General features: G+C 35.7%; 1 protein-coding gene across 2 annotated transcripts in view; it reads right to left on the bottom strand.

Moving 5' to 3' along the window:
- Positions 1-15943, bottom strand: part of LOC138704780 (G-protein coupled receptor dmsr-1-like) — a 156986-nt gene that overhangs the window by 71724 nt on the left and 69319 nt on the right. For both annotated transcript variants that reach the window (XM_069833014.1, XM_069833013.1), the window contains one exon: positions 3951-5643. In XM_069833014.1, coding sequence (XP_069689115.1) covers positions 3951-4061 — 111 coding nt within the window. In that variant the 5' untranslated portion in view covers positions 4062-5643. The remainder of the gene's footprint in view (positions 1-3950; positions 5644-15943) is intronic.

Below are 15943 nucleotides of genomic sequence, written 5' to 3' on the forward strand. Positions count from 1 at the left end.
TGCAGAAATCAAGATTTTACAGAAATTACACTAAGTGACAGTATCTATCAAGTTTTGAAAAAACCTGGAAGGTTTGGTAGTCTCTACATACGGTATGAATCTAGTTTCAGTAAATCTGATTTCATAGATCGATTTCGGAGGTAGAAAACATACGATATCCATATGTAATTCACTTTCTAAAATTTCTGCATCTATCGACTTTTGCAAAAACGCTCCTGAATTTCAAATGGCACTCAAATTTGAAAGAGTATTCAATTGAACGTCCTGATCGGTAAAGCTCATCCAACTCTCTTCTCTTCCCTCAGCCACCTGCAGGAGAAAGTAGGGGAAATCGACAATAAAATTGACCGGGCAGAGGGCGGCCATTTGCCCGCCAAAAAAAAAAAGGAAAGTACACGGAACCACGCATAGGCGGGGTGGTTGGACGATATTCCACTTATAAAGAAGAGACGACGTGTTGTCCTACCTGTGGGCCATCCATTGGACACAATATCGCTGGCAACCTTTGAAGTATGTAGCCAAATATTTGGCAACAAAGTGAAATTATGTAAAATAATTAAGTTATTAAAAATATGTACTAGGGAACAAATAACCCTTGGTACGCATTGTCTTTGGAACCAACTGACAAGCAAACGTTCTGATGGGGGCAGATAAAAAAGTTAAATTTTTTTCTTTCACCATGTTAATAATGTCAAAGTGCTTATACAAATTTTGGCTACTCGACCGCAATTACAAGACCGTCCAGAAAGTGATTTTCCCTGGGGCCGTTTATAGAAAAAAAAGCAGAAGTGCATGAAAATATTTATTGAAACAGATACAGCAATTGTTGCTCTATTTGTCAACATAACCCCCACTGGAATTCAGACTTTTCTCATACCATGGGATCAATTTTTGTGTCGTAGAGGTCAGCCGCCTCAGATCGGAACCAGCGTTTGACTGCGTCTGAACCTATCTCTGTCGAGCCCATGATATGAAAAATATTTCAATTCCGATGAAAAATATGTTGAAAAATAGCTAAAAAATTGCTGTGTCTGTTCCAATAAATTTGTCAAATTAAATCGTGTTTTTTTTTCTGTTAACTGATCCTGGCGAACTTATTTTTTTACGGCCCTCGTAATTCCGGTCGAGTGGCCAAAATTTTTATGAGCACTTCTTTTGACATTAATAACATGGTGGAAGTAAAAAATTTATTTTTTTTTATCTGCCCCCATCAGAACGTTTGCTTGTGAGACCGAAATATTTGCGAACTAATTTCAACTTGGACCAATAATTTTGGGAACCAATTTCATCTGGGACCAAACGCTTTGGGAAACAGTTTCCTGGACCCATTTGTCCGGGGACGTAAAGTCGGGGACGAATTGTCCTAGATCCTATCATCCCATGTATGAGAAACAGCCCGCGAAAGAGCTTAAGGTTCTTCCGAGTGCCCTGGCAGCAGTTGTATTCGTCGTACAAATAGGAGAGACCAAACGACAAAATTAACATTATGGAGTCGAGATGCAATAACTCTTTATACCGTACCTTTGTTTACGTATTTTTAATAAATGCAGTAATTGTTTCACAGCAGAAGATGTTACGTAATATGTACGATTTTGAATAATTAACAAAATGTTACTTGTGCACTATAAATACGGAACCACGCAAGAGTCACTGAACTGAATGAAAACAGTGAACTGAAGCACTGGTAATTCCAGCTGTCCCAGCTGAGGAGAATGGTCCAGGATTGGAGTAAATGATAAATTCATTCCAATGCTTGACCTTGCGCAACCAGTTCGAAATGCACAGATAATAGTCGCGATGTATGCAACTGAGGGGGAACGACTCTTGTCTTATTTGTCTTATGAGTGATGCCTTATTGGTCTCACTTGTTGGTTTAAACCTGTCTTTGGACAGTTGACCAAAAAACTCCTCTTCCCTTATGGAGAGTTTCAACTTTATATATTCGGGAAGTTCATTAATAAGTTCTAAACTTGCCTTGTCTGTAGAATTTAACTTATAAATTCTGTGACCGAGAGGAAAAATATCTTAAGTAAAAAATTTACACTTTTCAGGAGAGCAGTAGAAAGATTAAAATTGGTGTTAATTATAGAGTATTTTTAATTAAGAGGCTTTTCCTGGATATTATTTGTTTATATTTCTTCTAAAATAGGTAATGTTGCTCATTTAACAATTTTCTTGATTAGTTCCAAAAATAGCCCCACTTAAGCCCTTTTTTTAGTAGGTTATTTTACGACGCTTTATCAACAGCTTAGGTTATTTAGCGTCTGAATGAGATGAAGGTGATAATGCCGGTGAAATGAGTCTGGGGTCCAGCACCGAAAGTTACCCAGCATTTGCTCATATTGGGTTGAGGGAAAACCCCGGAAAAAACCTCAACCAGGTAACTTGCCCCGGCCGGGAATCGAACCCGGGCCACCCGGTTTCGCGGCCAGACGCGCTGACCGTTACTCCACAGGTGTGGGCTTAAGCCCTTTTAAGACTAGAACCCAAACTGAGAAGAAGGGACTATTTAAACATAAGACTTTTTTTCATGGCAAAATAAAACAAAAATATAAATTATTAGGAATTCAAAATCGGTCTTAAACAATATAGGACTGTTTACCTGGTGCTTAAAGTTTTAAAAGGAAAGGGCATCAGTATGTGATAAATAGTACAAGTTAGACCTTTCTAATAGGAAAGCATGGAAAGTAAACATGTGATGGTTTGTAAGGAATAAAGTATTAAATATTCTTAAGTCCTTTATTCTGTGTGTGCTCGATTCAAAAAGTACTTAGGACATTTGGTAACGCTCTATAAATCCAGTCAAGAGTCTTATTTGACTTTAACCGTTTTACCAGATTGTAGAGAATTGTTTCCGCTTTCAGAATATATAAACATCTCATTTTCACAAAAAAATTGACTTAAGACCTTTTTCCTTCCGGCCATAGAATTTATCGAATTAATTTAATTGTGTTTTATTTAACGGCGTTCGCAACTGCCGAGGTTATATCAGATTCGATGGTGTGTCGGAATTCTGTCCCGCAGGAGTTTCTTCGCATGCCTGTAAATCTACTGACACGAGCCTGTCGCTTTTAAGCACAACTTTATCAAATGTTAGGAGAAGTAATTATACGTACAGATAGACGGAAAGAATGACAGATGGCATCCGAAGAACTACTTTTTCAAATTGAAGATCATTAAAATGTGTGTTGTTTGTTAAAATATCAGAATACTTTTCTTTTATTTTACGTAGAATACAAATAATACTCTCATCGTCAATTGTTATATTATAAAAAACCAAACACTTCATCGCATAAAAAATTCACCAGTGTTAAAAATGTGTTCAAATTTCAGTGAAATATGTAAAACATGGGATCTAGATTTCTGCATTTCTTACATGGAATACAAACAATTTCTTATTAATATACTGAAGGTAGTTGATTTTTTATAATGTTGCTATTTGTTACTCTGTAATTTGCCAATTATAGCTACATTTTACATTTTTGGCTATGATATCTATATTTAAATATTTTTCATTTATTTTATTTTGTACTTTTTAATTTATATCTATATCCGTATCTTTTATTTAGGTAGTATCTATTTGTCTGTCCTTTTTTTTTTCTTTCCTTTTCTCATTTTTCATTTTAATTTGTATTTACACTTGTATCTGTTTCATCTCTTTTTTGCATGTTATCTGTGTGTTTTTTTTTTGTAAACGAATATCTGTACTGTCTATTGTAATTGGGGCTTTGCCCTGTTATAGGCATAAATAAATAAATAAATAAATAAATAAATAAATAAATAAATAAATAAATAAATATTGTCCATCATTTATGAACATGATTACAAATGATGAAATTATGTAACCAAGCAACATTTTAGGTCCAGTAACTATTGTTTTAAGGTGGTACTAAGCATGGACGCATGGTTACGCAGCCTAGAGCGCTACACAAGTTTCATGCAGTACATACCTTCTTGTACCAGCTGCTGAAGTCCTCGAGGCCTGGGCAGTACATCTCTGTGTCGTTAGCTGGCGGCGGGGTCTCGGTGGCATTCACCACAATGCTGCTGTTGAACTCCATCTTGTTCGCTGTCACGTGATCACTCTCTCACCAATCAGTCACTCCTCTCCTCTAGACAGTTTCGTACTTGTATCATTCATCTTGCAGGGAATAACATGACGGACTTGAAGTTGTTGAAAAATATAAGTAACTGTATCATATCTCCCAACACTTCACAAACAGCAGCCACAAAACACTTACATTAAGACTCACGAAGATGGCTGTACGTAACACTTGTATAACTTCCGTTTCCGCTCCACTTTGTCTACGAGTGTGGAGAAAATAATTTAAGTTTCAATTAAAATTCGTTATTTTCTATAAAAGAATAATTTCTAATCAGTAACTTTATGTTATCATATCGTATGTCCAACGACTTTGTACTTAAATTTAAAATTTGTAGGCACCATTAAAAAATGAAAACATTCGACGCATAACTGTATGTTATTGGATTCTCATACACTCATTTTGAAATTTAAAAAATATGTAGGAGCTTGTAATTTTTTAATCTTGTCATAAAATTCATATATTCTCAATAGAATGTACGAAATAGAGTACAACACACTTCATAACAAAAATTCATACTTTGTCAGTCACACACCTTTTCGTGGATTAAAACGTGTTTCTTTGTTCATTATAGTACATATTTATTTATAAAATAAATAACAATAAAGCTTTTAAAAGCTCTGACGTCCACACTAAGATCGTTAACGCGCATGAATATAGAGAAATGAACATCAGCAATGACGTAAACAAGGCTTAAAAATTTTCATGATCTGTTGTCAGAAATGTTTCTATTTTCGATATTCCTATTACAATTTTTCCTCAAAAATACATTACTTTGATCCACTTCTCTTTCTTTGATCTCTATTAGGAATTTGTTTTGATATTGTTCATGGAACGCAATGCCTCCATAAAAATATGACGAAATACAAACGCCCAATATTATTAAGTTACTTTCATCTAAAAAATTAGAAACTGTAGAGAGAAAGTGAACACAGATTAGAAACAAGCGCCTCAAGCTCCACCACGCAACACTTATTAATTTATTTTATGAGAATCAATCGAATGTAAAAACCGAAAGGCAGTTCGTCGTTGTGTAACACAAAAACACTCCACTTCAGAATCAGCACCAGATGTTTCACTTCGTCCCACTTAATTTAGCTCTTCAGCGTTCTAATTTCACTCTTTCCGACAGCCGTTCAACTTCAGAAGTAAACATGTGTTAACTTACTTTACGGAACGCGTTTACACACATCCGAAATATAAATTACAACAACCGTTTGAGGTCTCTACACCATATGTTTTTCACAAATATTTGATTTTTATTTTGCTCTCTGGAATTAGTCTTTGGCTAGTAACAAGCAGGTATTTGATTTCCTTTTTTTTTTTTTTTACATTTGTGTGATGAAAGTTTCTACTTTTGCACACATTCCGCTAGCTTTTACGCTTTTGATGGCTGTAGAGAGGGAATGTTGTGAAGACTGCTCTGTATGCTGGCTGTACAGTGGAAAAGGAGACAGCGTTGACACTTGTTGCTTGTTGGTTGCTGCAATATTAACATCCGGCAGCACCTCGTCAGCCCGGATACGGCCGATCCAGCAGCCTGGAAAATAAACAGTCACATCAGCACAACAACATCACCTTGTTTCAGTAAACAAGAGAAGGTGAGCAAGATACTTCCAACGAGCATCTTGTAAGTCACAAGCTGCATCAGGCATTAACCCATGGAGCATTTTGTAAAAATACGAGTATCATGTTCCACCGAGTTTAGAATTACATCTACTGCAAATTCAGCTAATTCAGGTTCAATTTTCGTAAGAAATAGCGAAAATGTCCAGCAATCATTGAACGAAAGAATATATTGTGGAAAATTATCTTCCACCGAGTTTCAAATTTTACGTATAAATAATTGAGGGACTGGATGCAAGAAGGGCATTTTAGAGGATGTGCCCTTTTTGAAAGCCTTATTGTATTATCTGATCTGTTATTCATATGATCAAGTTGCAATTCAATACTATGATCATAGAGGTCAGGAGTACCGAAAATGTAAAGGCGTGCATAGGTAACATAATTACGGTTTGAATTTTCAACATCAATTTTCTCAAAACTTGCATTTGAGAGAAGTGCCTTTCTTGCACCCAACCCCTCAATTTAGTTCATTCGGTTCAATTTTAGCAAGAAATAGCGAAAATCTCCAGCAATCATTGAACAACAGAATATATTATAGAAAATTATCTTCCACCGAGTTTCAAACGTTACGTATAAATAATTGAGGGGCTGGATGCAAGAAGGGCATTTTAGAGGATGTGCCCTTTTTGAACGCTTTATTGTCTTATCTGATCTGTTATACATATGATCACCAAGTTGTAGTTCAATACTATGATCGTAGAGGTCAGGAGTACCCAAAATGTAAAGGCTTGCATAGGTAACATTATTACGGTTTCAATTTTCAACATCAATTTTCTCAAAACTTGCATTTGAAAGAAGTGCCTTTCTTGTACCCAACTCCTCAATTTAGTTCATTCGGTTCAATTTTCGTAAGAATTAGCGACATGCTTCCGCAGTCATTAAACCACGGTGCCAAATGTAAAAACTCATTTTCTACCGTGTTTCAAATTATATCTACAAATTTAAATCATTCGGGTTCAATTTCGATAATCATTATTGATAAGCTTCAGCAGTCAATAAACAAATAATAAAAAAATCTTCTACCCAATTTCAAATTATATCTGCAAATTAAACTGATTCGTGTCTAATTCCCACAAGCGTTAATGGCAAATTGCAACAGTCATAAAACTACGGAATAAATTTAAGGGTTCAGAACCATAGTGGGCCAAGCGCCATTTACTAAAAGCGTAGAAAACAAGAGTTAAAATGAAGTTATTATCGTAATTCAATGGAAACATATAGCAAGTAATATAAAGTATACACATTAAAACTAAATGATATGTCACTCTTCATTTAACTTTAAACCTTGCTTTCTCCGTTTTTAATAAATGGCGCTTGGCCCACTATGGCTCTGAACCCTTCAATTGTAAGAAAAATTAAGCTATGGGTTTTCAATTTATATTTACAAATTCAGCTTATTCAGATTCAACATTCATGAGGTTTAGTGACAAGCTTGACAGTCGTTAAACCACAGAAAATATTACAGAACAATCGTCTTCCACCGAGTTTCGAATTATATCTACAAAATCCGCTCATTCGTGTTCAATTTCTGTAAGGGTTAGCGACAAGCTCCAGCAGTCATTAAACCACAGGACATATTGTACAAAATCATCTACAGAGTTTCAAAATATAGAGTACTATTAGTTTCTAGACATTTGAGACAGGCAGGGTATGTAGCATGTATGGACGAATCCAGAAATGTATAACCTATTGAGTGTCAGTTGAGAAGCCGGAGGGAAAAAGACCTTTTGGGAGGCCGAGTCGTAAATGGCAGGATAATATTAAAATGGATTTGAGGAAGGTGGGATGTGATTGTAGAGAAATCTTGCTCAGGATAGGAACCGATGGCGGGCTTATTTGAGGGCGGCAAAGAAACTCTGGGTTCCTTAAAAGCCGTAAGTAAGTAAGTGAGTAAATAAGTAAGTAAGTAAGAGTACGATTAGTTTTTGTTAAACAAGAAATAAATAATAGGCCTACTATAACTAATGGAAAAGTTAGAATAACTGTACCTTCAAATGGAGCTCATTCGGTTTAATTTCCGTAAATAATAGCGATAAGGTCCAGCAGTCAATAAACAATATTATAAAAAGTAATCTTTTATGCAGTTTCATATAATATTTAAAAATTAAACTGATTCGCGTTTAATCCCCATAAGGATTAGCGACAAGCTCCAGTAGTTATTAAACATGGCACATGATGAAAAAAAAAATCATCTCCTACCCAGTTTCAAATTATATTTACAAATCCAACTCTTTCCGATCCAATCCTCATAATGGTTAGTGACAATCTTGAGCAGTTGTTAAACCACAGGAGATATTGTAAAAAAAATTACTTCCACTGTGATTAAGAAATTGTATTTACAAATTCAGCGCATTGGGGCTCAATTCCTATGGGTTAATTGAAATATTTATGAAGAATAAACTGGCACTATCAACCGTGTCTTGAGATTTATGGATCGAATGTTTTGGAACATACTTACAGGCTCTCCAATAAGTGATTCTAAAGATCTAAAGGGTAGCCACTCTATTTAAACCCATAAATGTAGGTGGCACATTCGAACATTGTAAAGCTAAAAAAAGTCTGGTAGTCATCCATAAATATTATTAAAAATCTGAAAATGTACATTTTAATTCTATAATCACATATGCATTAAAATAGATGTCTTTATAAAAAATTTGTGTACATTTCGTCTGGTAAGTTTACGTTGTGATGTAAATTATCTCTTGTAATGCCAACTTCACACGTAGGAATTCGATTTCTTGTGAATTTTTAAAGCCTTGGTTTCTCTGAATTGACGCATGCGAGATGCGAGATACGACGCCCGCCTCGCACAAATCCGGGCTACAGAAGAGATAGTGAGTGGTTTCTATAACTTCGAGATGCGAGGTCTGAGCACCTCGCATTTATAGAAACCACTCACTATCTCTTCTGTAGTCCGGATTTGTGCGAGGCAGGCCTCGCACCTCGCATCTCGCATCCGTCGGCTCAGAGAAACCAAGGCTTTAGGCTTGTGAAGTATAAGATTGAGTATATTCATAAGAAAGAAGCAATACATTTACGAAACTATATAATAAAGAAACTTTCTTTCATAACTGGAAACAAGACATGATAATGAATCTTGTTGTCTGCTTGTAGGTTCAAAATATATAAAGAAAACAGGCACATGTGTCATACTAATAAAATTGCTTTACTTTAGTCTGTAACTACTGAAACTGTTTATGTTAAATGTTGCTTACGTTATGAACACACAGTAAGTTTATGTTAATAAGGTTTTTTTGTTCTATTTTGTCGGTTATCTCGCGACCCCCTAGCTTGGGAACCACTGCTCTAGAGAGAATACGAGTACAAGTTAAAAAATGAAGAGACATTCATTTAATGAAATTGTTCCATTTATTTCCTACGCAGCTTTGACTCACCGAAATGATTAGCACATCAGCAGAGACAACATTTTTATTCAGCCGTTCAGTTGTAAAATTCCATCGGTCTTGCATCACCTGCATTCTGTCTGTAGAACTTCAGTTACGCTATGGACACACATTCTCACAGTTGAGTTACTATTGCACGACACATGTTGGAAAATAATGCAATTATTTTAATATGAGCGCAGATATTTCAGGTACTTTGATAATATTTGAGTGTACAATAGCGCAGTAATTTGCAAATCTATGAAGGCTACAGTTCATTAACCATATAAATGCCGTATAATCTACTCACTTACAGTTCAATCGACCTATTACCTAAAAGTCAAATTGGCTAGTCTCTTATATTGAGACAACTCATCCTGCCTAAGGTATTTCCGTGGTTTTCCTAAGGCGTTAAGACAAATGTCGGGATGAGCCCTAAGAGAAATGGGCCACGGACTTATATGCCCTTCCCCATAAGTTCCCCTTTTTTCTAACAAACAACTTAATGCCCTAGTTCAGAGTCTATAAAATAATGAAATAAATTTGCAATGCGAAAGGACAGGGAACCTTTCAATGTGCAGATTCAGAATTCATGGCGTCTCTCCTGGCGGTCTTCACCTGCCTTGTCATCGAACAACAGACGACAGAGTCTTCTCGACTCCTCCTGCACTGCGAAATGACACAGTTCATTTCAATGTGCAGATCTACACCAGCCATCGCCTCCTCATCCCGTCCCGTGATCATTTTGATCACATTTCCGTCCCCCTCGCGTATGTGGTACCTAAGAGGTTACGTCCATTTTCGGCTTTCCCCTTCAAAATTTTCTAGAAAGCCTTCAGTGGAGAAGCGTAAACCGGAGTGAGACTAGTGGCCAACAGGCTTGGAGCTCACATATTTAGTTTGTTACAGCCCCCCGAACCCTTGCGCGTTTTGCGCACCTTTTAAATTTGTCCTCCCAATTCTCCTCTCTTTTTCGATTTCGATTTCACCTACAGTCTCTTCTCCCATGTCCAAAAGATTTATACGATTAACCCTAGAGCGGGCGCGTGATCTTCTCTTAAACCAGCTGGCGCGTTGTGTACTCTGTACACATCTAGTAAAAATTGTCTTCCATTTATGTAAATCACTGTTTTATGGAATGAAGTTTATTAAGCATAAAAGAAATAGAAATCTCTTGTAGCTCATAACCGCCCTCGTTATTTGTATTCCAGGATCATCCGTTGTCCAAAGTTCGGACACATTTGTGTGGTTCGCTTTCTTGGTTCCAATGAGATCTTAGAGCAATCCCAACAACGTCACTATCTCACATCTTGTTGTTTCTTTCGCGTTCCTTCTCTGGAATATTCTACGCTTCCTTATACTAAATGTAAGTTATAAATTTACACATCATACAATGTCGTCGATCATTTCAATGGTAAGAATTTTAGTGACAGCTTCAATTTCACTTGCAAAATTTCTAGCAGCACATTTAGGTCAAGGAAATTTTTTACGTTTTCTTCTTTTCGCTTTAGTTGTTACTGCTCAACAAGTTTTACTCCGTCTCGGTAGCAGTAGATCTACAGTCATCACGTGTAAAAAGCTCATCATATTGTTGTTCAGATTGTGAATCGTGGTCACTTTCAATAATAATCTCATTTGCCTCTTTCGACTCATCATCATTTTTGTTATCGGGCTCTTTCTCAAACTCCGAACCCTCATTGACTATAGAGTCAAGTTTGCTGTTCATTAGATCTGCTAGTCTACTATATATCATTCATTGATAGCAGATGTCGAAGTCAACGCTAGGAATATGTACATTGTACTAAATCGCAATGCATTACGAATAACAAGGAAATTCAGTATTACTTACATGAACAACTGCGCTGTGTACATTTTACACGGTAGTGACAATGCTGTAGTTTAATTCAATTTTCTCCTCTTCGCTTGCAGACCGAACAACAAAACTTTTGACTACGTAAGCTGAAGCAATACTGAAGGAATAGCTAGAAGCTAGAAACACTCAAAAGGAAAGGAAAACTGTTAAATTATATTATTTCAAAGTTAGTACTTTTTACACAACGCGACCGCTCGAGGGTTAACTGACTACACCAGAGATGTGTAAATTTCCACTACGTATATTCAATAATTTCACAGTGTGTATTGTTCTGAAGATTGTCTAACCTCTAGGTGCTCTTGACTTTGCATCGCTAAAACCAATAATCGACAAACATCGACTGCGGTATTTAAAAAGGGAATCAAAATAGGTAATCAATCAATACTGTATAATATAAACAGAGCTTCTGTGAGTCAGTTACAGCGTGACCAGCACTAGTGATATTACGACATGCAGGTTCTCAATTGAATACTACTCTGTGAGGAAGTGATTATTTATTTCGGAGGTAGAAAATGGCACACAGTGTTCAGTTTGTGAAAATGTTATTATCACTGCTACAAAATTTCATTTAGAGCGCCTTTATAAAACATACATATTATTATTAAGTATGGAGAAGCCGTGGGAGAGAATCGTGAAGCCTCTCTGAATGATTTTCGTCATGATGAACTTCGGATAGAAGTAAGTTTACTTAATTCAATTCAATTCAATTCAATTCAATTTATTAAGCCATTAAACTTACAGTGATGGGCTTCGGTATATCTTAATGTATATCATCAATGTATTATACATTATTATAAAACATTCTTCGAGAAAATGTAATTGTTTTGATTTTAATGTCATTTTCAAAGAAGCATTCCTTACATCGTGTTCTTTTTAAGTATGTTGACATTGTTGTACCATGTTCTTATTGTTTAGTCAACTGCCCGAAGACAGGTTTGATCCTCTCAAGTTAAATTCATGAAGTAACTAAGCCAGGAGATTTTGCGGTAGGGTGGCCAGTTCATTTTCCCCGTCAATTAAGATATTTAAAATTAAAGAAATATGCGTACAATGTAAACAGTTTCACTGTTTAAACTATTAAAATAACTTATTAACAGACATCGGATTCTAGGGCAAAGGCCTATTTTGTTTCTTTAGGAGAAAAGTAAAAATAATTATTAATATTTGTGTTTCATGGAAATTGAAAGGTATTCAAAGAGTTTTATAGTGCCCTAAAATGCCCTAAAACTGTTATTAGAGCCTAATTTGTTAATATTCGCCTAAAAATGCCTAACTCACTGTAAAGTTTCGAATTTTACTCTTACTTTTTATAATTTATATATGCATTCACTGCGAAATTTAAGGCATTTAAAAAGTGGAAAGTTTGCTTCACACCGGCCATGAAACCATTGATAAAGGAAACAAAATGTTTTGAATCTCACGACACTCGCAATAGATTTCACCGAATTTAACATGTTTGGAGGCATAAATGCCGACAAAGAACCAACCTTAGTTTTGAAGCAGGCAACAATCACAACATGTGCTGCTACCGATTCAGAGATATACTATACTATAAAAATGACTGTTTTCGGTCTGAAATCGATTAGCTGTACTGCCCTTCAGAGTGTCATAAAATCACAATTTTTGGAGAAAGAGTGTTTTTGAAATATTTATGAAAAGTCGTAAAACTGCGAATTAGTAGGGTAAACCGTTACAAAATATTTAAAAGAATGGCCCTCCTAGTGTTAACACTACCAGGAAATGCAACAATAAGTGGAACTTTGTATTTTTGTCCAATTGAATCTCAATAACAACGGTTCATTTGAATGCTCGTTAACAGTTGCTCTTTTCCTCACCTTATTTGTGTTGAGAAGTTTTGAGCGGTAGGACGTTTTCCTGTGAAGTTTAACGCGATAATGCCGAAAAATATAAGTGCAAAATCTACATTGATCCGGCAATGGCTAACAGAATATTCAGAATTCACTTATGATGGAAAAATAATATTCTGCAAGATTTGTAGCAAACAGGTATGTAACAATAGTTGAAATATATAAATTCTATTAATTTTAATGAGTAGGCCTATAATATTTATACATTGACTGAGCTATCCTGAGGTATAATTCTTTTTAAGACCACTACACTTTAACCTTTTAAATTCCGATAGTTAAAGTATTTGCAGGTCATTAAAATTTTGATTGTTCGAACCCACTAACTTTGTGATAGAAATACGGCAATACAACAATTAGGATTTTATTTTAATTCAGTTTACTTTACATTTTTAGATTTCGCAAGAAAAGAAGTGCCACCTAAAGCAGCATGTGCAAGGAGCGGCTCATAAGGCTAAAGCTCAGTAGAAAAATCAACTGCAACAAACTTTACTAACACAGCCTACTTCATCCAATCGCAGCAGCAATTTCTATGCTGATTTAACCAGAGCGTTTGTTGCTGCTAACATTCCCTGGAATGCAATTGAAAATCCGGTTTTAAGACAGTTTTTACAAAAATACTGCAAACAAAATATCCCATCTGAGTCGACCCTAAGAAAAAATTACTTAGACAGAATATACAATGAAACTTTAGCTTCCATTCGGGAGGATATAGGTGATTCTTACATATGGGTCTCTGTGGATGAAACCTCAGATCCTATGAATAGGTATATAGCAAATATGGTAGTAGGAAAACTTAGTCCTGATGGACCTTCGATTCCACATCTCGTATGTGTTAAGGAACTTTCGAAAGTGAATAGCCAAGCCATTGCTTATTTTGTAAATAAAGGCCTACAGTCTTTATACTCAGGTAATATAGACGATTCTAAAGTTCTGTTGTTTTGTACTGATGCTGCCTCATACATGGTTGCTGCAGCTCCACTTCTTAAAACATTTTATCCTAACCTCACGCATGTAACCTGTCTAGCACATGGCCTTCACAGGGTTTCTGAAACAATCCGGAATGAATTTCCTCTTGTCAATTCGTTTATTTCTAACACAAAAAAATGTTTTTGTAAAGCCCCATCCAGGATTTCAATATTCAGAGAGAACTTTCCAGATATCCCACTCCCACCTCAGCCGGTTGTTACACGATGGGGAACCTGGATTCAGTCAGTGGTGTATTATTCTAATTATTTTAAAGAAGTGGTCACAGTTATTGATAAATTACCTGAAACTGATAGTGCAACGTGTGTGAAAGCAGTGAAAGATTGTCTGAATGACTCACGAGTGAAAAACGATATTGCCTACATAACATCAAACTTTTCTTTCATACCTGCAAGCATTGAACAATTAGAACGTGAAAAACAATCTCTTTGTAGCCAAATAGCAATAGTAAAATAAGCTCAAGTGAACATACATTCTGCTTTGGGCGAAACTGGGAAAAAAATTTAAAAATAAGTGGGACAACGTATTAAATAAGAATGTAGGATTTTCATTATTGGAAAAAGTATCAAGAGTGATATCAGGGGAAAGTGTAAATTTTCCAGTAAGTATTGATGTTTCTATTGTACCTAATTTAAAGTTGCGCCTCTCACACAGTTTCGGTTGAAAGAAGATTTTCTGCTTTCAAAATGATTCTCAGTGACAAAAGGCAAAGGTTAACTGTGGAGAATTTAGAAAAAATTCTGGTGGTGTACTGTGCAGATAATTATAATAAAGTCTGAGCATGGAACTGAATTTCAATAACTTAAAATGAGTAATCTTGATATCAATAATCATAATTTCATTAGTTTCAATATATTAAATTTGTGCAGCTCTGTTTATAAATATAATATAGTATTCTTTTTTAATGTTTAAACATACTTTTTTGTGCGTATTTTAGTGTATAACTAAAAATTTCAGTGAAAGAAATAAGTATGATACCTTGATGTGCCTAAAATGCCTATTTTCATTAAAATAGAGCCTAATTTTACGAATTTTGAGCTTATTTTAGGCCCCTAAAACTGCAATTTTTAGTGCCTAAAAATCCGATGTCTACTTATTATACACATCAGTTATTTTCAAGAAGTGAAGAAGTAACTAAATTGCGCATTATCTTAAATAGTTTACTTTGTTCACAGTACTTTTGTCTTGCAGAACCATTTTAAAATTCTCCTAGTGGCCAACTTTGAGGTTCTGGTTGATATGTACAGTAGTGGGAGGGGGGGGGGAAACTGGACCGACCCTTGTAGCTGATTTCAGAGTCACAGATTCAAATTTTACTAGTCACAAAACACATCCATCTTGTATAATTAATTGTAACAATGAAATTTATTACATTTTTTCGATTCTTACCGTCTTTTGTTTTCTTCAGTGCCTCAAACTTACAGACGAAATAACTTTGAGAGTTTTATTTCCCATCTGGTATCAATATTACATTTCTACCTCTATTCGACAAAGATATCTGCGTATTTTTACATTAAATAGCAGTACATACCTCTGGCTTCACTATCCACATTGAAATTACCACACTTTGACACAATACACAGCACAGGATTCTTTTATATCAGCTACAAGGGTCGGTCCGGTATTTTTTGCCACTACTGTACATCTATTATATATCAGGCAATACATCTCACTTGACTATATGTGTCAGAGGAAGAACATTTATTGTTTGTATACATCTGAAGTCTGACTAGTGTAATATATAGCTAATCGGCGATGTATGCAATGGAGGCGGAGAGAAACTGGCTACCCTACCCCATTATCTCCTGACCTAGTTGTGTCATAAGTGGTGCTTTTTGGCATCACTTGTCAGGGTCAGACCTGTCTTCGGACAGTTGACTAAACAAAAAAAAAAAATCACACACGCACTCACGCACACACACACACACTAGTGGAAATGGTGAGTGTCCTAAGTTATTCTTTAGCGACTATCTTGCGGAATACATACATACATACATACATACATACATACATACATACATACATACATACATACATACATGTGGAGTAACGGTCAGCGCGTCTGGCCGAGAAACCAGGTGGCCCGGGTTCGAATCCCGGTTGGGG

This window comes from Periplaneta americana, chromosome 8 (assembly GCF_040183065.1).
Source record: "Periplaneta americana isolate PAMFEO1 chromosome 8, P.americana_PAMFEO1_priV1, whole genome shotgun sequence".
Lineage (NCBI taxonomy): Eukaryota > Metazoa > Arthropoda > Insecta > Blattodea > Blattidae > Periplaneta > Periplaneta americana.